The sequence below is a fragment of the Onychostoma macrolepis genome, chromosome 03, assembly GCF_012432095.1.
Source record: "Onychostoma macrolepis isolate SWU-2019 chromosome 03, ASM1243209v1, whole genome shotgun sequence".
Lineage (NCBI taxonomy): Eukaryota > Metazoa > Chordata > Actinopteri > Cypriniformes > Cyprinidae > Onychostoma > Onychostoma macrolepis.
Window position 1 is genome coordinate 30,636,204 of NC_081157.1, and position 22,194 is coordinate 30,658,397.

General features: G+C 36.8%; 2 protein-coding genes across 6 annotated transcripts in view; both read left to right on the top strand.

Moving 5' to 3' along the window:
* Positions 1-11,444, top strand: part of myo15aa (myosin XVAa) — a 42,484-nt gene extending 31,040 nt beyond the window's left edge. For all 3 annotated transcript variants that reach the window (XM_058771958.1, XM_058771957.1, XM_058771959.1), the window contains 29 exons: positions 88-152; positions 236-346; positions 1,185-1,263; positions 1,353-1,494; positions 1,695-1,785; positions 1,925-2,075; positions 2,161-2,276; positions 2,379-2,438; positions 3,249-3,324; positions 3,421-3,536; positions 3,803-3,921; positions 4,072-4,213; positions 4,290-4,401; positions 5,624-5,829; positions 5,925-6,067; positions 6,184-6,256; positions 6,652-6,724; positions 6,828-6,901; positions 7,026-7,108; positions 7,203-7,333; positions 7,416-7,510; positions 7,600-7,677; positions 7,773-7,869; positions 8,426-8,586; positions 8,742-8,875; positions 9,693-9,826; positions 9,917-10,050; positions 10,601-10,741; positions 10,901-11,444. In XM_058771958.1, coding sequence (XP_058627941.1) covers positions 88-152; positions 236-346; positions 1,185-1,263; positions 1,353-1,494; positions 1,695-1,785; positions 1,925-2,075; positions 2,161-2,276; positions 2,379-2,438; positions 3,249-3,324; positions 3,421-3,536; positions 3,803-3,921; positions 4,072-4,213; positions 4,290-4,401; positions 5,624-5,829; positions 5,925-6,067; positions 6,184-6,256; positions 6,652-6,724; positions 6,828-6,901; positions 7,026-7,108; positions 7,203-7,333; positions 7,416-7,510; positions 7,600-7,677; positions 7,773-7,869; positions 8,426-8,586; positions 8,742-8,875; positions 9,693-9,826; positions 9,917-10,050; positions 10,601-10,741; positions 10,901-11,002 — 3,239 coding nt within the window. In that variant the 3' untranslated portion in view covers positions 11,003-11,444. The remainder of the gene's footprint in view (positions 1-87; positions 153-235; positions 347-1,184; positions 1,264-1,352; positions 1,495-1,694; positions 1,786-1,924; positions 2,076-2,160; positions 2,277-2,378; positions 2,439-3,248; positions 3,325-3,420; positions 3,537-3,802; positions 3,922-4,071; positions 4,214-4,289; positions 4,402-5,623; positions 5,830-5,924; positions 6,068-6,183; positions 6,257-6,651; positions 6,725-6,827; positions 6,902-7,025; positions 7,109-7,202; positions 7,334-7,415; positions 7,511-7,599; positions 7,678-7,772; positions 7,870-8,425; positions 8,587-8,741; positions 8,876-9,692; positions 9,827-9,916; positions 10,051-10,600; positions 10,742-10,900) is intronic.
* A 697-nt stretch (positions 11,445-12,141) lies between these two features.
* Positions 12,142-22,194, top strand: part of llgl1 (LLGL scribble cell polarity complex component 1) — a 38,118-nt gene continuing 28,065 nt past the window's right edge. For all 3 annotated transcript variants that reach the window (XR_009270378.1, XM_058771377.1, XM_058771379.1), the window contains exons 1-2: positions 12,142-12,392; positions 13,871-13,968. Coding sequence is in view for 2 of the 3 variants with exons in the window: in XM_058771377.1 (XP_058627360.1) it covers positions 12,312-12,392; positions 13,871-13,968 (179 nt within the window). In the remaining variant the exon portion in view is untranslated. The remainder of the gene's footprint in view (positions 12,393-13,870; positions 13,969-22,194) is intronic.

Here is a 22,194-nt window from a genome sequence, read left to right on the forward strand (position 1 = left end):
TTCTCTGGGATCATTTGTTAAAGACAGCGCTGTTTATTTCTGTGTTCTAATCACAGTTATTAGAGTACATCCTCTTTATCTCTAAAGGTGTAGATCCAGCTGTCTTAGCACAGCAGCAGCAAGCCATCATCAACCAGCAAGCAATTATACTGGTGAGCACATACAGTATGACTTAAACTTGTAGTTAGCTACAGCTAAATGCATTTGAATACTGAGCTAATGTGATGTACCACAGGCTCAGCAGATGACAATGCAAGCCATGGCCCTCCAGCAGCAGATGTATAATTCAGCGCAGCACACACACAGCGAGCATATGCCAGCTCCCCGCTCCAGCCAGTACAGCCCCGTGAGTATCTCTGAGCACTGATTACAATATAGATGATATATCATTAGATATCAAGAGAACACTTTGATTATATTTTAATAGAAGTCATATTAGCATTTTAAATTCCCACATACACTACTGTTCAAAAGTTTGAGGTTGGTAAGATTTTGAATATTTTTCAAAGAAGTCTGTTATGCTCACCAAAGCTGCATTTATTAAATAAAAATACAGTAAAACAGTAATATTGTGAACTAATATTGCAATTTAAATTAACTATTTTCTGTTTGATTATAGTTTTTTTTTTTTTTTTTTTGTATATTATATTTATTATGGTATTTTTGAATTTTCAGACACATAAACAGTACAATCACAAGACAGGACAAAACCCAACTACATAAACAATCAGGAAAAAAAAAAAAAATCTATTTGATTATAGTTTAAAATCTTTTCTTTTTTTTTCTATGATGTTAAAGCTGAATTCTCAGCATAATTTCTCCAGTCTTCAGTGCCACATGATCCTTCAGAAATCATTCGAATATGCTGATTTGCTGCTCAAGAAATATTCCTTATTAACAATATTGAAATCAGCTTTTTTTTTTTTGTCTTTTTTTTTTTCCATAAACCATGATACATTTATTTTCAGGATTCTGAATATAATGTTAAAAAGAACAGCATTTATTTGAAATAAAATCTTTCGTGATATTATGAACTTTTGGTCAGGTAATGCATTCTCGCTAAATAAAAGCATTAATTTCTTTAAAAAAAATAAATAAATAACTGACCACAACTTTTGAACAGTAGTGTACTTTAAAAAAAAAAAAAAACATACTGATGAACATTACATATCTTTTATTTGAAGATTAAACAGGAAACTGGACCTGTTTCCTACAAACCAACCCCTGCTTCTCCACCGCAGAAATCGTCCCAGCGACAGTACAGTATGTCATTACATCAACCTATATACCTTCATGATTAATTTTACTCATTAAAATGACTATTTCTTTAGTATGTTGATATGTTTCCAAAGGCCCAACTAGGAGGGATCCACCAGCAGGAGATGTGGTGCGAGCCACTGTCTCAAACTCTGAACATTTAGAGCCAAGTCACAACATCAAAGACATTATCAAGCAGTACCAGGCAAACCCTGTAAAACCAACAGAGATGTCCAGGTGAGAAATGAACATTTTTTGATCCAAAAGCCAGTTCCACATCTTTAATAATGAATGACCTGAACTGAAACTGATACACAGCTAACCAGTGTTAAGGAGTGACCTTGCAACAAAAGATTAATAAAATATTAATCAAAAGAGATCTTTAAATTAGAACAGAACAAAGACTAAAGCTCTAAATGTACTGGACTTCAATGCAGGAGGGAAGCTAAAGTGTTTTTGAAGAAACCAGACCCCCATGATGAAGCTATGATGATTCTTAAGGACCAGATGAGTGCTCCACCTCCACAGGTAGATCACTTATAGTTTATTTACAGATAAACTGACAGCGCTAAAGTCATATGAGTTGCAATTATGTATAGTATTAGCAGTTAGCTTTAGTATTATCATTGCGGTTAATTCTTAGTATGTTGGTGTCCCACACAACCAGCGAAAGAAAACCTACACTCCAGTCTCTCCCTCATCATCTGCAAAGGAGTATGATTATGATGGTGGGCCACTGAAACCAGCAAAAAGCATCAAGATGCAGCGATCACCTCCTGTGCCAGCTGTTAGTCAGAGATTCCCAGCACCTGCACCTGGTAAACTCAGTTCATCTACGGCATGTAATTTAATTTCCGCTCAATGTAGAGGCCATATTAGTACGGCTATTATGTTTCATTACAGTATCTAGAGAACTTCCAGTAGAAGAGGAGAATATTCAGACTCAGCTGCACAAGAGAAGCAGTGAAGAGCACTACACCTACACCAATGTACCATGGAAGATCTACTTGAGGAAAGAGGCCAGTGTCATTTGTGTTGTGTTGGGTCAATGGACACAGTGCCTTTGCTCTAAAACATGGAAGTGATTATGAAACATTCAATTTTGTGTCATCTGTTTTCAGGTTTTTTATCCAAAAGACAGCTTCAACCACCCACTGATGCTAGACCTCTTGTTCAAGCAGGTTTGATTTTTTTTTAACAGGCTGTCAATCAATAATGTTAATCTTGACATTTTATAGTTAACGTTAAAACATTCAGTTTCTAAATGTTAAATAATAGGTCAATGTGTAACAATGAAACGTGAGGCATAAATTAATGCAGTAGTGCTCTTTACTTGTCTTACAACAATCAGTAATACATAATTCAATGATAAATAATAAAATAACAATAATTCCATTATAAAGTAACAAAACCCACTTTATGGATGTAATCTGTATAAAGATATTTAACTTTGACAGCCATAATTTAAGAGCACTACTATTAAAAATGTTGGGATCAGTAAGTTTTGTTTGTGCTTTTGAAAGAAGTCTCTTATGCTCAGAAAGTCTGCATTGCTCAAAAATACACTAATTTTAAACTGTAATTTTGAATGCAATTTTAAATAACTGATTTCTACTTTAATATATTTTAAAATTGAATTTATTCCTCTGATGCAAATTTTCAGCATCATTACTCCAGTCGTCAGTGTCACATGATCCTTCAGAAATCTTTTTGATATGTTGATTTGCTACTTAAGAAACATTTCTGATTATTATCAATGTTGAAAAAGTTGTGCTGCTTAATATTTATGTGGAAACATTTCTAAGGATTTTTTTGGATTAATAGAAAGTTTTAAAAAAAAACTGCATTTATTTGAACTTTGACTTTCGATCAGTTTACTTGTTGAACTACTTGTCAGTTTCTTTCAAATGTATTTGACAGTAGTGTATGTAAAGGTATTTGTGTTGGTTTTACTTTTATTAACCATAATTACAATTAAACTTTTATCTTAGATTGTACATGACACATTCTCAGAGGCTTGCATTCGCATTACAACAGAAGAAAGGCAGAAGATGAAATCCCTTTTTGGTATGATTTATGTTGATTAATTATATTACATACACATTTGTAAGATGTGAGCACTGCTTATTTGAGAGGAATATTTTGTCTTCTGTATTGTGGCAGTGGAGCACAGCATTGACATGAATGCCACAATCCAGGATGAGAATGTGAAAAAGAAGATTGTGGTTGCTGCAAGAGACACCTGGGAGATCTACTTCTCACGCCTCTTCCCAGCATCTGTAAGGAATCTCTCTCAGATAACGCTTACTGAAAAAACCTACATGTATGTAGACAAGCATGAATTTCAGGGCAGGTCCTGGCTGGTTTATGTTGGTTATTGCTGGTTTATCGGGTGGCTCAGCATAGCACACTGTTCACAAAATGCAAATAACTTAATAAGCATGGTTCTGTTGAAGCTGGCTGAAACGAAGTCACGTTTTAAGAAGATATTTGCTTCATCATAATGCTATTTAAAACAAACCTAAGTCAAAATCTTCCTGAACAGGGCAGTGTTGGCACAGGGGTCCAGGTGCTGTCTGTATCTCATAGAGGGATCAAGCTTTTGAAAATGGTCAGGAGCAGTGCGGTAGCCCCAGACTACTTCAGAGTTCTGCGACCCTACAGGTACCAGTTACCAAGACGTTTAATGTCTGTATTTTATCATCGTTTCTAAATAAACTGTATTTTTCATGACTTCAGTTAATGAAATCGCCATCACACCATGAATATATTCTTAGTTGTGGATGTATTGTGATCATTGTTAACGTCTTACAGCTACACAGACATCATGTTCGTCACCATTCCTTCCAAAAACATGCTGGAGTTCAACCTCACCAATGAGAAATTGATTCTGTTCTCTGCCAAAGCTCCTCAGGTCAAAACCATGATTGACTACTTTATCACAGAGCTGAAAAAGGTCAGTTCTCACTCACATTGGTTTACTTCGGAGAGGATGTTGTGCTGTGAGTTAATTGTGCTCTCTCTCGCTCTAGGACTCAGACTATGTCGTTGCTGTGCGTAATTACATTACAGATGACAGAACGCTGCTGAGTTTCCACAAGGGAGACATCATACGCTTGCAGAAAATGGAAGGCCTAGATGCAGGTGAGACTGCTTTAATGAGTCATGAAGACCTGACATTACTCTTCACGTCTGGGGGGAAAAGAGAATGAATGATTAGGAAAGCAGCTCTGAAATATAACACTTGAAGACACACATGGGTCAATAATGTAATCTATTCATTTATAAAAAAAAAAAAAAATATATATATATACACATATATGTCAATTAAAATTAAATTTTCATTCATAAAATAAGTTGAATAATCTGTTATGATGCATGTTTTAAAATGATGAACCTAATTTATTATTTACTTTTTTATGCAAATTTTACATCATTTATAAATTGGAACGTGCATTTGCTAGATAATTACTACATTAATTTTACTAGATAATTTTGATCTTTTTCTTCATAATTTAGAAATGTCTTAGTTTTAAATAATTGTTTTCTATTTTGAATACATTTTGTGATGATGAAGCTGAATTTTCAGCATCATTACTCCAGTCTTTAGTGTCACATGATCACAAAACTTTCCAATATGCTGATTTGCTGCTCATTATTATGAATGCTGCTTCTTAATATCAAACATTTCTCATTAATAACTGTTGTGCTGATTAATGTTTTGTAACAACTGTGATTCAGATTTTATTCAGGATTCTTTGTTCAAAAGAAAATTCAAAAGAAAAACATATGTGTGAAATAGAATCCTTTCTAATGTCATACATGTCTTTACTGTCACTTTTGGTCAATTTGATGTGTTCTTGCTGAATAAAAATATGAATTTCTTTACAAAAAAAGGACCCCAAACTTTGGTTCTGTAGTTTATTGACATAGACAAATAGTATACTTTGGATTCAAAATATGTTGTAAAAGGTACAATAACTTGTTCATCTAAGCTCTGTGGCTGTTTCACAGGCCAGTGTTATGGCTGCATTGTGAAAAAGAAGGTGATTCTCCTGGAGGAGTTAAAAAGAGACACACCTGATTTTGGTGGGTCGTGTGGACACTTGAATGGAGTGCTGTTTGGTGGTTTCTTCTGTGCTGTTTTACTGTGCTGCACTTAGCAGTGTCATTGCAGTTGAATTGCTGGTGTGCAGACATATCTGAAATTCTGTATCCTAGTTGCATGTATAGAACCTGTCTTCCTTCCCCAAGCATGATGGTTTCACTGCTGCTTTTTATACAGTCACTTCAGTCTACTCTTAAAATGTCATCGTACTACTGTCACACACACACTTTCACACACCATTTCTTGTATCGTACTAAGGCTGGAAGTTTGGGGCCATTCATGGGCGATCTGGAGTTTTTCCTGTGGAGTTTGTTCAGCCAGTGGCTGCTCCTGACTTCATTAACATTCCTGTGGACAAGAAAGAGGAACCGAAGAATAAGCAGGGTCGCGTGGCTGCCTCAGCAGCTGTGGCAGTGGCTGTAGGGTCTGCCGCCGCAGCCCATGAACTCGACCGGTCTATTGAGGTATATGTGTTTAACAGGCACACAATCTGAAATTGTAATTTACATGTACCATAGATCCCTCTGAGTGCCGTTGTGTTGCTGCATCTCACCTCTAGGTGGCGTCTCCTGTCAGTGAGTATGCAGAGGCCTACGCAGACAGTGCTGATATGGACATCGATGAGAGAATCTTGCAAGACAGCCAATACAACATGCTGGAATTTGCAAAGAAATATTTCAGAGGGGCCCAGAGAAAAAATGGGTCAGCCGATTACATCATAAGGGAAACTGCGAGTTCATGTTCTCACAGTTACCTAGATGAATTAAAAGAAAATGTGTAATTGAAACATTGACATTGACATTGCTTATATTTTGCAGTGATTCGTACAAGAAAAAGTCAAAGAAAACAAAGGAATCCAGGGAACCATCAGAAATGGTGAAATTTTCCAAGGTATAGAATGTGTACCATACCTTAAAAATAAATAAATAAATAAAAAAAATAAAAAAATAGTTGATGTGAAATCAGTATTCTGCCATTATTTACTCAATAATCTATTATAAAGAATGGATCCGGGGGGAGGGGGGGGGGGGGGCTTTATAATAGATTATTGAGTAAATAATGGCAGAATACTGATGAAGACTTTGAATATTTTAACACCTTTTATATTATTATTATTATTATTATTATTATTACTATCGAAAAAAGATTTGTTTGGAATGAGGGTGAGTAAAGGATGACAAAATGTTCATTTTTTGATGAATTGTTAAAGACCATGAAGCAAGACCTCTCAAAATTTTCCATATTTATGATGCCTATTCTGATTCATTTTTGCTTTGGTTATGTAGTCTCCAATTCAAGAGTCCCTAATCGAGTTCACTGATGAAAACATGAACAAAGTAGCTGCAGAGATTTTTCTTGGTAAGCAGAATGTTCAATGTGAACTAATTAAGAGACAGATGTTTTTTACTGTCATCTGTAGTGTTTACTATGTAATACAACTTCAATAATTCTTATCTTGCAGCTATAATGAAGTTTATGGGAGACTACCCTACGAAAGGCCAGACTGAGCAGGAGGTTGTGAGCACCATCCTAAGGGTACGCTGCTCTTCAAATAGCGCAACAAGAATTCCCATCATGAATTATTAAGATAACCAGACAGGAACATGCTAAATGTCTTTAATGCCACTGCAATATGCAATATGAATAATCTGTGTTGCAGCTGAGTGGCGAGTATGGGCTAATGAGAGATGAAGCGTACTGTCAAGTCCTCAAGCAGATCACGGCAAACACCAGCTCCAAGACGTATGAGCCTGCTTCTTTCTGAATGATGAAACCATGGAGGGTTCATTTTAATGTGGCAGGCAGAGACATAGATGATCTTGTCTGTATTTCCCAGGGAGAGTTGTCAGAGGGGCTGGAGGCTGCTGTACATCCTCACTGCATACTACAAGTGTTCAGAGGCGCTTAAACCTTACCTGCTGAAGTACCTCCAAGACGTCTGTGCAAGTCCAGGGGTGCACTTTCAAGGTATACTGCTGTTTCAGCTCCATGTTACAGCTACACAGATGAAATACTGACTGATTATTACACAAACATGATATATTGACAGGTATTTCCAAGGCTTGTGAGCAGAACCTAAGGAAGACGTTCCAGTATGGTGGACGCGTTGAATATCCTGATGGGATGGAATTGAAAGCTATGCTGGTTAGTTGCACATGAACAAATTTTAATGCTAATTTTAGTTACATTTTCAGCAATTTCTGCTTAAACATGCACAATCCAACGTTTTCAAGGCTGGAAGGAGCTCCAAACGCCAGTTGTTTCTTCTTCCTGGTGGAATTGAACGCCATCTAAAGATCAAAACCTGCTCAGTATGTTGGCTCTGTGATATTTAATGCAGCTTGATCAATCATGTAATTCATTTAATTGGAACAATGTGGTTCTAATTTTTTTTGGTACTTTGAAGGTGGCTTTGGATGCCATTGAAGAGCTGTGCTATGAGATGGGTCTGCATAAACTTGAAGCCTTGGATGAATATGCTATATTTGTGGTCACAAACAGAGGTGAGATGACAAAAAGGAAAACACATAATCAAAATCTAATATCGGATTGTTTGTAGTAGCTGATATGGTAGTTCACTTATCTTAGGAAATGAAAGACTCATTTTAACTTAAGGAATAGTTCACCTAACGATGAAAATTTACTCACCCTCAGGACATCCAAGAAGGTGAGGAGGAATTTAGCTTTACATCACTTGCTCACCAATAGATACACTGTAGTGAATGGGTGCCGTCAGAAGAATCCAAACAGCTGATAAAAACAACACAATAATCCACAAGTGATTCACATGACTCCATCAATGAATGTCTTGTGAAGTGAAAAGTTTTTATCAGCTGTTTGGACTCATTCTGACGGCACCCATTCACATTGGTGAGCAAGTGATGTAATGGTCTCAAAATCTGTTCTGATAAAGAAACAAACTTGGCTACATCTAGAATGCCCTGAGGGTGAGAACATTTTCAGCAAATGTTCATTTTTGGGTGAACTCTTCCTTTAAGATGATACAAGTGTTACAAAGATTGAAAGCTGAATTCTCATGTGTTGTCAATTTTTCTCCAGGTCAGAATGTCCGCCCTCTAAACAAAAGGGAGTACATCTTGGATGTTGCTACAGAAGCTGAACATGTTGATAGCAACTACAGTCTGTGGTTTCGAAGAGTGATCTGGATGCAGCTACTGAAGTTTGACAATGAGCTCGGAGTCACTATGCATTACAATCAGGTACATCAGCCAGACTGATTCAATTTCCCAGACATTCCTTTCATGTTTTGTGCTGCTTATTGCACAAGTTACAAAGATCTGAGGCATTTGTTCTCGATTTGATCTAAGTTTTCTCTGTTCAGGCTACTAATCTAATCTTCATTCACATTTTACAGGTGTCCCCTGACTACTTGAAAGGGCTGCTCAATGTTGTCCCACAGGGTAAAGCCAGTGAGCAGCAGCTTCAGCAAGTGTCAAAACTGGCAGCTCTGCAACATCGTGCCAAGGACTCGATCTACCTGCCCACCTTGTAATGCAGTTAATCTGACTGACATTGTATACTGAATTTATCAACCAGAGAAAAAAAGTTTTTTTTCAGCTTAAAAAAAACTTTAAAAAGGTCACATTTACTCAGCTGAACCAAATTACCATTGCACTTCATATGTGTGAATAGATTACTATGAATTTTAATCCTTATATACATTTAAAATTTTATAATATACCTATCAAAAGTTTGGGGTCTGTAAGATTATTTTTTTCATCAAGGATGCATTATATTGATCAAAAGAGAAAGTAAAGATAATTATAAGTTTATGATATTATTTATTTACTATTACAGGAATAAATTACATTTTAACATGTATTAAAACAGAAGGCAGTCGTTTTACATTGGGAAAATATTCTACAATATTATCTACAATAATCTACAATATTTTTGATCAAATAAATGCAGCTTTGGTGGGTATAAGAGACTTCTTTGAAAAGCCCAAAACTTTGAACTGTAGTTTGAGATAATGTATATATCAAGCTTGGTTGCCATCATTCTGGTCTCTTAATGAGGCCGCTAATTGCCTGCTCTTCAAGCAGAAACTTGCAGGGAAATACAATCCCAGGGATCATTACTAGGTACGAGGGAGAAATGAGTCACTTTGAAGAGATCTGTCCACATGTTAATTACTGTGCCAATAACTGTATATAGGTCAAATTCACAGTTATAAAAACACAGTGTTGTGCTTATTGTAATTGTTCAGTTGGCCCCTGATGGAGAACAGCACCTGGCTGATGTCCCTCAGGTAATATAAGTTACCTCTTCTATAGACTAACAGTCTCTTGTTCTCTGCCATCAGCCATGAGGTTCAGGAGTATATCCCCACCCAGCTCTTCGGTCTCCAGCGGCACCAGCAATGGTTAAACATGGTGACCCAGCACATGCAGCAGGTGCAGGCCCTCACTCCTCATCAGGCCAAAGCACAATTTCTGGGTGAGGTGTTGACTTGGGAGAACAGCCAATGTGAAGGCGCACTGCCTTTTATTCCAAACACTGATTGTTGTGCTTGTGTCTCTGTTTCAGGGCTCGTGAGTGCTTTTCCCATGTTTGGCTCGTCATTCTTCTACATACAGAGCAGCAGTAATAGTGCTATCGACACCCCATGCATACTGGCTGTCAATCAAAATGGCCTGAACTTTCTAAGAAAAGATACTCATGTAAGTTTAACCCCTTTATTTCCAATGCTTACTAAAAGCCTAGGTAAAAATAACCTCAGGATGACAGCATATTTTTAGATAATAGCTGACCTAAAAATTCTGTCACTATTTAGAAAGCCATATGTTTGAAATGACTTGAGTGTGATTAAATAAGCCTCTAATGCTCATTTATTGGATAACAAATACAGTAAGAACAGTAATATTGTGAAATGTTAAATGCAGCCATTACTCCAGTCTTTAATGTCACATGATCCTTCAGATATCATTTTAATATGCTGATTTGCTGCCTAAGAAACAATTCTTATTATTATCTACATTATTATTATATGTTTGTGTGAGATACAGTGAGATATAGATTTTTTTCTTGTTTAATTTATACAAATAAAAGTATGCAATAATTCCGTGATTAAATATGTCATCTGCTTTGACACTGCTAAAGTGTCCATTTTACTGTATATTTGCAAAGATTTGCTAATTTATCTGCATTTCCTCCCGTGATATTATATAACGGTCACATATAGACGTCACAGCTGTTTTCAATGTTCTTCAGGAGCCGATGGTGAAGTTTCCGCTGAAGGAGGTCCAGTCCACCCGTACACAGAGGCCCACAGCTGGCTCCAGTTACCCATACGTGGAGATAATGCTGGGTGACCTCATGTCTCAACGCATTACACAGTTACAACTGGACCAGGTATGGACTTTGGAATATATGATTGCAAATCATCACATAATCTAATCGTGCAATATCTGCTCATTTTAATGCCCTTTTAAGGTGTGTTGTTAATCTGAGTTGGTGATTTTCACTGGGCCTGTGTGGGTGGAGCTTATTCCTGTGCGTTTGACTTTACAGAGTCTTGAGCTGTGCCGTGTTATCGCCATGCATATGGAGAACTTGCTGTCAGTACGAGAGAAGAGACTTACTCTGCCGCCCAGCGAAATCACGCTGCTCTAGCACCCCTTCTCACAGATGTTATTTATTATTACTTTTATGGCAATAATTGCAATCAGGCACTATTAAACTCCTACACGTCGAAAGCCACCTGTCATTATTAATAGTGCAATATGCCTGTTTGCAATTTCCAGGATTAGCTTGTTATGCACAATAATTTGCATGCATTCCATTAGGTTGAACATATGGGCCTATAATTTTAAACAGTATAGTACTACCTTTATTTTTGTATGAGAGAGAGGGAAACAATTTTTAGCCACTAGTTTTGAAGTTCCTCACTTCAATACTGATTTGCACTATTTGAGACTATTGTATGTTTTAAATATTTATATAATATTTGCATTTATGTGTCATGTGGATGTGAATGGGAATTGAACTATATGCACAATGGATGTACGTTTAATATGAAGACTTTATTCTAAATAATAAAGAAAATCACAATTGACCTGAGTGTTCCCCAAATGTGTATTATTTATTTACAGTAGATGCACAATTTGAGGAATCATACACTGAATAATATATTTTAAAAAGCATCATTATTATTATTAAATAAAACAAAAACTTTTTTGTTAATTGAAATAAAGCTTAAATAAATTACAATTCAATATACAATAAAATACAGTAAATAATAAAATAAAAATATATAAATATTACATGAAAATCTAAAACATTTCAAATGTCGCCTGGAATACGTTTAGGTTGGAGCACTAAAATTACTAGCTGGTAATAAATAAAAGCAACATAAAAAAACATTAAAACTTATACAAAAATAATTCAAACCTAAATAGTAATATTTAAAATAAATAGTAATAAATGACAAAACACATATAATTAAAAATTAAACTAAGATTAAAAGGAAATGTAAAAAAAAAAGTTAATTAAACATTTCAATAAAAACTTTAATTGTATATAAATAACACGAAAATAACATGATTTGATTGGCTGGTTTCTCCATGCAATGAAATTGAATAGCTGCCAGGAAATTCAAACGTGTGATTAAGTAAAGCTAATCCAGCGGAGTCCTGATCCGTGTTTTCCACACGCACGCTGGCGGTGGGCGTGGTTTGCTGAATTGGTCACAGATTCTTGCATTCTGATTGGCTCTACCAAGACGTGGTTCCTGTGAACTTGCCCTGTGGTCAAACTGCATAAACACAGAGCTGAAAACTTGCACGGCTTGAGGAGTGGATACAAAAGAAACTGGAGCTTGCATGAAGGATCACATTGTTTCTTTGCACCGATTCACGCCTAACGGAATTTATATCAATCTGAGACGGCGCGGGCTGTGATATTTCTCTGATTCGGCTTCAGGATGATGAAGTTTAGGTTCAGACGGCAGGGAAACGACCCTCATCGTGAGAAAATCAAACAGGATCTGTTTGCATTCAATAAGGTATGTGGGATACATAGCGTTGGGTCTCATCTCTCTCTCTCTCTCTCTCTCGAGCATGCATGCGGTTTCGGGTTGCATTGAAATAGACTGAAAGAACATTTAATTCAAGCAAATGTATTCACACATGACTTATTGTGAACGTGTTTTATTTGATTTGCTTTCTCTTTATTAACATGCAGTTGCTAATATGGCAATGGTTTACAACTATCATGGCCAGATATGACAATATAAGCGCGTGAAAGTTGTTTGAAACCGTAGTTTTTCTTTTTGTCAGGCTTCAAGAGAATGAGTAATATGTTGTGTTTGCGTGTAATATTCATCTTTATCAATGGAGCTCATTAAATCAGATCGGGCGTGTTGTGAGTGACCTCAAAGTTTTCTCATGTTTGTAACTTTAACCGTTACGAACGACTGATAATCGACTGACTAATAATCACATATATATATATATATATATATATTAGTATATCCTATGCATTTTATATAGGATATATATATCCTATATAAAATGCATATGTAGTTTATTATTTATTTATTTATTTTTTACTAAAAGCGCAATTTATTTAGCTCAATGATTGTTTTATTTAGTTGAAAATAAATAAATAATTTTTATTTATTTATGTTTGTCATTGAGCCTTGAATGTATCCTGCAGTGGTGCTGGCAGTTGCAGGGTGGTTGTGAGGATTTGTAGAGCTCTCTGAAATGAGGCTGCTCTTAAATCATAATGAACATGTTACTGCTCTCCTGCCAAAAACATAGAAAGAGTTTGATTGTAGGCTTTTTACTGATGACCAAATTCTGGCACCATTACAGCACAATCAAACATTTCTACCCTCCTCCTCAGTGTACAGCAAAACAGGAGGAAATGAGAGAGAGATCATATTATGCATGTTTTTAGAGTATTAAAGTGCCCACTTTTGTTTATTTCTCAAATGCTGTTGATGACATTTATCCACAGATGGTTTAGGAAAAACAGAGTGGCGGCGTCATGCTGATGAAGCGTCATGACACTGTGTGTAATGTTACAGGAAGGTCCTGTTATTTATCATGTCACACTTTGTCAACCTGTGAGAAGAGATCTGCATCATTCGGCCAACTTTCAAGCCTGGTTTTGCTTAAATTTGGGTGTTGATTTAAGGGGATGTTTTTTGCCCAAAAACACGTTTCTGCAAGTCACTTTTGATGGCTTGTGAAGATGAATTTGACATTGCCAGTCAAATCTACTAGATTTCCTTCCTTGCTATTTCTGGTTCTGCATTATGTTTTTTTTTCTAAAAACAAGGAAATCCCCTTCCTGACAAGACTGCACTGAATAGATCTACTGCATTGTTAATTGTAGCATCAGGGCTTGTTAGAGGTCAATGAAGTATGAATTGGTTTCTTTTTTTAAGCTCAGCAGAAAAAGAGGGATTTCAAAAGTCTATATGATGAGTTCAAGTTCTGAATGTGTGACTTCCTCTTCTCTTCTTTTACTCAGACAGCTGAACATGGATTCCCAAACCAGCCAAGTGCTTTGGCCTATGATCCCAAACTGCAGCTTATGGCCATTGGAACTAAATCAGGGGCCATCAAAATGTATCCTTTTGTGAGTGCTTTCCTCAAATAGAGTGAATGTTGTAGTTTAATTGTTTTGTTAATGTACACTACTGTTAAAATGTTGGGGTCAGCAAAAGTCACAGTAAAGACATTTACATTGTTACAAAAAAGGTGAAATCGAATTCTCGATTTATCAAAGTATCTTGAAAAAAATGTCTCAGTTTCCACAAAAATATGAAACAGCACTACCGTTTTCAACTGTTACAATAATAAGAAATGTTTTTGAGCAGCAAATCAGCATATTATAATGATTTCAGAAGGATCATGTGACAGACTGGAGTGATGACTGCTGAAAATTAAGCCTTGCATCACAGTAATCACACTTTAAAAATGATTGAAATAGAAAAGTTGTTTTTAAATTGTAATACTATTATTTTACAATGTCACTGTTTTTAATGTGTTTTTGGTCAAATAAATGCAGCCTTTCTGAGCAAAAGAGACTTCATTCAAAAACATTAGCTAAATAATCTTTAGACCAAATACTTGAACTGGAGTCTATATCTACTCAAAAGTTTGTACACACCTTCTCAGTTGTTTATCTTCCCCATTCAAATAATAAATTAAGATAAATCAAAATCATGTATTTATTTGATAACAATTTTGTAAGTAGCCACTGTTCGTGTAGATTACATTGAGTCTCGCAATTAAGTATTCAGTCCAAATCATCCATTAAAACAAGTTTTTAAAGAAATTCATATATAGGTGCAATTTGTACTTGTCTGTGTAATAGTGTGTCCAAACTTTTGTGAGAAACACTGACATTTTACGTTAACACCAGCGTCTTCAGCTTTATAAAATTAAACACTTTACATCCTTGCTGATACTTCTCCAAACTCTTAGAGCATTTCATAAAATGTTGAGAGAGATTTGGTCAAATTTATCTAGATCAATAATACAATGCAGTGCGTGAATGTCCTAGTTTATGGTTCACTGGTTGTGATTAATTACTCTGGATGTATGGCTCTCTTGTGTTGAAGACTTGAGTCATCTGCCTTTGTACACAATGTGACTCATTACATGTTGTGCTAGTCCTCTTAAACTTGGTACTTTGAAAACAAACTTTTCTAAATTGTCATAATTACAGTCGACACTGTCCAGGCCTGAATGTTTGAGTCTGTATTGGGTAGAAGGAATGTTTAGGAGGATACTATCAGAATAAAGTGTTGGAGACTCCTCTGGTGAGCTGTTATTATCTAGTCCGCCTGAACCGGACAGGTCAGACAGGCCAGACAGGCCAAGCATCATGGAATACATCCAACATTCTTCCACAGTCACGCTTGCTTTTTTTTCTGAGATGGAAGCTGAGATACAGGCAATATCAGTGATGATATAGTGATTGTGGTGGTACAGTACAGGTCTTTGAGCTTTAGGAGGCTGGTAGTGTCAGGCACAGCCCAGCTGAGAGACGCTCAGTCTGCAGCTTTGACTCACTCGGGGGGGAGGGCGCTAGCTGCGGGACGGTCTGATCTGACAACCTGCCACTCACCAGATCTGAGCGAATATCTGTCAGCACTTACAAAGTAATGCCTCAGACAAGAAAACTCATGATGGAGAGAGGACAGGGACTGGTCGGTGTTAATAAAGAGGGTGTTCTGAGGTTGAGTAATGAGAGGTTTGGCTTTGAAAGCATTTCCTCTGATTGGGTGTTGAAGGGGGTGTGATGAGAGATCAAAGTTTGGTTTACCCAGTCTGACTCCATCCTTTTTAAAGCTGGATGTCTTTGAATAACATTTGGGAATATAGTGTAGGTTTAGTGTTTAAACTCTCTTGTCATTAAGAGTTCTCTTTGAGAGACTTAAGTTCTGTTCAGAAGTTTCCTCATTATTTTTTAACAAGGAAAGCTAAATGACTTGGTGTCACGCTAGCTTGTTTTGAGAAGAATTCTGCGGAATGCATTTAAACATGGTACAATTTATGCTAAAGCATAATCAAATTAACTAAAATATTTAATAATCCAAGAGATCCCAGAGCTTTTTATTTTAGGACCCTGCTAGAGGGATATGATCAATCTCAAGACCCGCTGAAAATGTTTACAGTGAAGTATGAGGGGGAAAATTAAAGTTAGTTAAATGTAAGTTCATTTTTTATTTTTTTTCCCCCTGTCATAAGGCTTTTAGTAATCTACAATCTACTACGAATTCCGGAAATGTTGGGACGTTTTTTAAATTTGAATAAAATGAAACCTAAAAGAATTTCAAATCACATGAGCCAATTTTTATTTACAATAGAACATAGATAACATAACAAATGTTTAAACTGAGAAATTTTAATGCACAAAATGAGCTCATTTCAAATTTGATGCCTGCTACAGGTCTCAAAATAGTTGGGACGGGGGCATGTTTACCATGGTGTAGCATCTCCTCTTCTTTTCAAAACAGTTTGAAGACATCTGGGCATCGAGGTTATGAGTTTCTGGAGTTTTGGTGTTGGAATTTGGTCCCATTCTTGCCTGATATAGGTTTCCAGCTGCTAAAGAGTTTGTGGTAGTCTTTGATGTATTTTTCATTTAGGCTAATGATTAGTGATCGACCGATATTGATTTTATTTTATAAGCGATACCGATACTAATTATTTGCATGTTTACGTGCCTGATAACCGATATGCAGAACCGATATTTATTTAATGTTATAAAGTAAATAAATGACTGAAAGGAGGAAAAACCAAAGTGAAGTATGGACTTACTTCACTCAGTTATCTTAAAAAAAAAAAGAATTTTTTTTTTATGTTATGTTAAATTTAATCTTAATATTTGTTGTAAATTTAATCCTATTACAACAATAAAAACATTTTATTTATAAAAAGCATCAGCGGCAACACTGATTTTAACAATAAATGTAGCAAAATAAATGTAGAATGTCTCATTTTCAAATGGAGAAAATAAATAAAGGACAGGAGTCATAACTTCATTTTAAACTACAGTTTTAGGTTTATAAGCTGTTTAATAGGCTAAAGAGTGAAGAATAATTCACTGGATAATGTTAATTCACTGAATAATATTCTCTGGAATATTGAAATATTACAAACAAAACATTGTGTTTTATTGCATTTCTCAACTGGTATGTTATCAGAATTATTAATGTTTTTGTCATTCTAGAATCTAGATTATGAAATGCCTGCTTACAGTGCGGTTTATCTATGCATTTGCACGAAACTATAGGCTACTCAAATTGCAATCGTTCACGGAGATAATAAAAAATTAATTTTTTGTTTGAGTGTGCGTTTATGAGCACTGTAATATAGTTTAATGTCACACCTTCTTATTTAAAATAAAACAAAGCAAAGAACAAGTCTTATCATTTATTATACTACATAGCATTATACATCACTAGTTGTCCGCGACAAACAATGTTGATCTGCCGTGGTACACGTCCTTGTGGAGATTGAAAGAATGCCATCTTCTCCTGTTCCGTTGTTGTCTCCTTTTTGTAGTTTTAAGTAATGATTTAATGATTTGATATTTATTTGCCGCTGTCACAGCTATGCTTCTCCGACGAGCCGCTGCTTCTTCAGCTTTTGCTGTGGTACTGCAGGTTCACAAGCAACATGCCCGTCGACACTGCAGACTAGCGGTCCGCATGTGTACTGCACATCAACGCGGACGACGACGCAGAAGTATAAATGAAAACCGACGCACAGCTTATGCATATGTTGCTCTAAAACCTTTGTATACCTTTCAGCATTCATAGTGCCTTCCAAAACATGCAAGCTGCCCATACCGTATGCACTTATGCACCCCCATACCATCAGAGATGCTGGCTTTTAAACTGAACACTGATAGCACGCTGGAAGGTATTCCTCCTCTTTATCCCGGAGGACACGGCGTCCGTGATTTCCGACAAGAATGTCAAATTTGGACTCGTCTGACCATAGAAGACTTTTCCACTTTGAAACAGTCCATTTTAAATTAACCTTGGCCCACAGGACACAATGGCGCTTCTGGACCATGTTCACATATGGCTTCCTTTTTCCATGATAGAGCTTTAGTTGGCATTAGAGGGTGACACGGGAGTGGATTTTCAAACCTCTCCCGTCCCACTCCCACAAAAAAACTAGGGGAAAATTGCACACACATTAAATTTCATGTAAATCGTCCATGCTAACACACACGTTTTCTATTTGAATTTTTTTCATTTGAAAGTAGACGTTTCCCTCTCTATAGATATACTTTTCATAGGCAGAGTTTCGAAGTTTCTCGCTCAAGTTCACAGAGACCTAGACAGCAGAATGCGCATCCTGTTTGCTTTAATTACTTTACAGAAGCGCAACGTTTCGTTGTTATTTTGAGTGCACACAAATAAACGTAGAGTCTTTACAGATTCGAAAGATGTATTAGGCTACTTTTATCTGTATGACCAAAAATTACGGAGATTTTAAGAGCAAGTGAGCAGACCAGCACCTGTCCTGCAGCGAGCGCTACTGTTCAGCTCCACACTCCACACATACACTTCAATAGTGCACATTTCTCTAGGTTAACATCATATTGAGTGGCCATGTAAAGTTGCTACTACATACATCTTTCAGATGTAAAGCCACATTTGAGGTCGATGAATGATAGGTGAGCATTTGGATGTCCTGCCCGAGTGTATTACCACATAGACCAGCCGTTAACAATCTGTCCGTCATGGACTGCGTCATTCACTTGACCAGCCACACCAAAGCAAACAGGAGGAGAGCATAAAGTCAAGTCACTATTATTTGTATAGCGCTTTTAACAATGCAAATTGTCAAAGCAGCTTTACATCAGCTTGATATAAAGCTGGGTGGCTTTATATCAGCTTTACAGTATTTAGACGGGGAAATAGTTTGTTGAAATAGTGTCATTGTCCTCTGGCCAGACAAAATCAGCAGTTTAAATCTAAAGCAAGGCAACTAGAGTTGAGTTCAGAATTAAAATATACAGTTTATAGTTTATTTATATAAAAGGTATATTTGTGTATAAAGTTGGGTATCATTACTATTCCCGGTCCCGCCCACTCCTGCTGACATTTTTTCCTGTCCCATCCCAATCGCATGATTCGTAGCGATTTTGTCTGTGTGATTCCCGAAAAAATGTCAGCCTCTAGTTGGCATCTGCAGATGGCATGGTGGATTGTGTTTACCGACAGTGGTTTCTGGAAGTATTCCTGGGCCCATTTAGTAATGTCAATGACAAAATCATGCTAATGAGTGATTCAATGTCGTCTGAGGCATCCAACAAAAGTCTTCGGACTTGTCACTTACGCACAGAGATTTCTCCAGTTTCTATGAATCATTTAATGTTATGCACTGTAGATGATGAGATTTGCAAAGTCTTTGCAATTTGACGTTGAGGAACATTGTTTTTAAAGTATTCCACAATCTTTTTATGCACTTCTTCACAGATTGGAGAGCCTCTGCCCATCTTTACTTCTTAGAGACTCTGCCTCTCGAAGACATCCCTTTTATAGCTAATCGTGTTACAGACCTGATGTCAATTAACTTAATTAGTTGCTAAATGTTCTCCCAGCTGAATCTTTTCAATTTCTTTCTTTTTCAGCCCTTTGTTTCCCCCTTGTCATCTTTTTTGAGACCTGTAGCAGGCATCAAATTTGAAATTAGCTCATTTAGTGGATAAAAGTGTAAAATTTCTCAGTTTAAACATTTGTTATGTTCTATTGTGAATAAAATATTGGCTCATGTGATTTGAAAGTCTTTTAGTTTTCATTTTATTCAAATTTAAAAAACGTCCCAACATTTCTGGAATTCGGGTTGTATGAAAATAAGGATAAACCTAAAGACATGACTTTGAGGTATACAGATAAAGAGAAAATATTTTTTCTTTCTTGATGCCGCAGCAAGAGTAGTTTTATGGCTATATTAAACTAATAAATCATTGACCTGGAACTCGCTCATTAGTAAGTGAGTCATATGTTGGTTCAGTAGCTGAATTTAGGGAGTTCATTCAAATAAGGATTTGTCAGACTGATTTGAAACAGTGACTCCTGAAGCTTTTTGAACGCTTCATTTAAAGTTACAATAGTTGTTTTCTATATTGTGACATACACGTACGTCTGAGTGTAACAGGCAAGCTGTATATTTTTAAATGCATCCTGTGAAGAGCGTCAAAGCTGAAAAGCAATGCAGGATACACAAGTTATGCCCACCAACAAACTTTTTAATTTGACATGAGCTGACATGTACACATGAACTATTCTCACACTTTAAAAACTGTTTTAATTAACATTCATGCAATCGGTGGGGGATGTGTACTACATTAAGGTCTTTCCAGTTCTGTGGATATATGCGTGTTGATTCCATGTTGGCCTGCTTACTACTTTCTGCACTCCTGTCTTTAATTCAGTAAGAGCAGTGGAGACCCAGACTCTTTTCCTATGGATAATGCGTTAACTTGGGCTAAATCAATAGCCATATCCTGCTGGTTGAAAAAACTAACAAGTTCGTTATGAACTGCTTATAAATTGAACACCGCATACAGCCATCCAGCATTTTATCAGTTCCTGCTGAGTTATTTGATTAAGCTGTCAGTGCTTTCTTCATTAGTTTGAGAAAACTGGAACGCTGCTGTGGTTTGATAAGCTCCATTTTATCTGGATTGGTTCCAGCTCCAGATGTGTGGTTTGCACATCAAAGGCTAGATTGCTGTGATGTGCATAGCTCTACAGCCCGGTCATCTCGATGTCAGATGCCAGAACGGCCAAGTCTGAAGTGCATATGATCAAGGGTGCTGTCATCAGAGTTTGTCCAGCTCATTCTGTCCAAAGCCATTAACAGAAGCTCTGGATTCATTTGCTCTGTGACACAGCCATTAACTGTACCATTAAAGTACCTGAAGTTGAGGTGTGTACTTGTTTTTTTCAATTATAAAATTTTCTCATATTGTATTTTAAGGTCCAGATAGATATTAGCAAGCCATTTGTAGGCAAACGTTCCTGTTTAACCAAATAATGTAAATCAGGGTAGGTTATGAAATTAAGTATTTTTATGCCATTACTGCTACAGGCTTTTTTTTTTAATAAAACATTTGCTGACCTTTTGAAAGCTTGCATCTAAATGGGATGTTTACAGTTGCCTTTTGTTTCTTGGCCTCAGTTTAGTGTGCATTTGATGTAATGGGAGCCTGTCTGATCATAAATGTGTCTCCGCTGCCACCACAAATTGAGGCGCAGGGGTGGGGACTATATTTTAAAGCTAAAGGGGAGGACAGACGAGGGGGTTTTAGCAAGGCGAAGTGGAAAGTAATGAGACTGCTGGGACAGAGGAGCTGTTGGAAGTGCCGGGTTCACTCCTAAAGAATGCATGTGGCTGTGCCCTAGGTTCACCCTCTGCTGTAAGAGGACATTCCTCTGCACTTTTGTTGCCGGTCCCCATCTCAAAGACATCTTTTAAAATGGTTTCCCAGGCCACCGCTGGAGCAGGCTTGTAATCAGGACGTGCTTCAGATTTTAGTAGAGACAGCTTTTGTGATTGACAGTGTCTGGCAGGCTGAGCCATGTAACTGTCAGAAATGCTGCTTCTGTTGTCGGTTGTGGGTGTGCTGAAATGAGGTGCGGTCCCCAGAATGAATTTCTGTCATTACTATGGCATCTCCCTCATTTGCTCAGTGCACATTAGAGCTCATTAACCTAATCTAACAGGCGCCATTTATACTTCAATATCACAATTGATATGAATGATCATCGGCTGCAACAAAAAGGTCAAGTGTAAAGCTTTAGTTGGTATGGCGTAGTGTAGTATAAGTAGTGATGTCCAAGTAGCAGCATATCTAGATCCCAATGTTAACTGACCCTTTGCAAAGACCCACCACCTTAGTTACTACAGCCATGGTGCTCTCATGCCACACCTCATGTTCTCACGCAGTGAAAAATACATTGCGGAGCTAAGAGGAAACTGACAACATGCAGACAGACAAGACAGAGCACCTTACTTTTGGTATGAAACGATGTCTCCGCTTTGAAAATTTTTTCTCTTGCCTGTTAACTGATCATTTCTTCCTCTTTACTAATTATTATAGCACAAAATAAACATGAATGAACATCAGTAGGTATCTTGTTTCAACCACAGTTAGACTCCAATACACACCATTTTCAAGGTTATGTCCACCGACGTTAATATGCTTTCCTGTCTGGTTTGTTTGTCAGACAAAATGGCAGATTGGGCATTATGATTGGTCAGATTGCCTGTCAATCAAACTCCCTGTGAAGAGTGAATTAATCCACCATCCTTTTC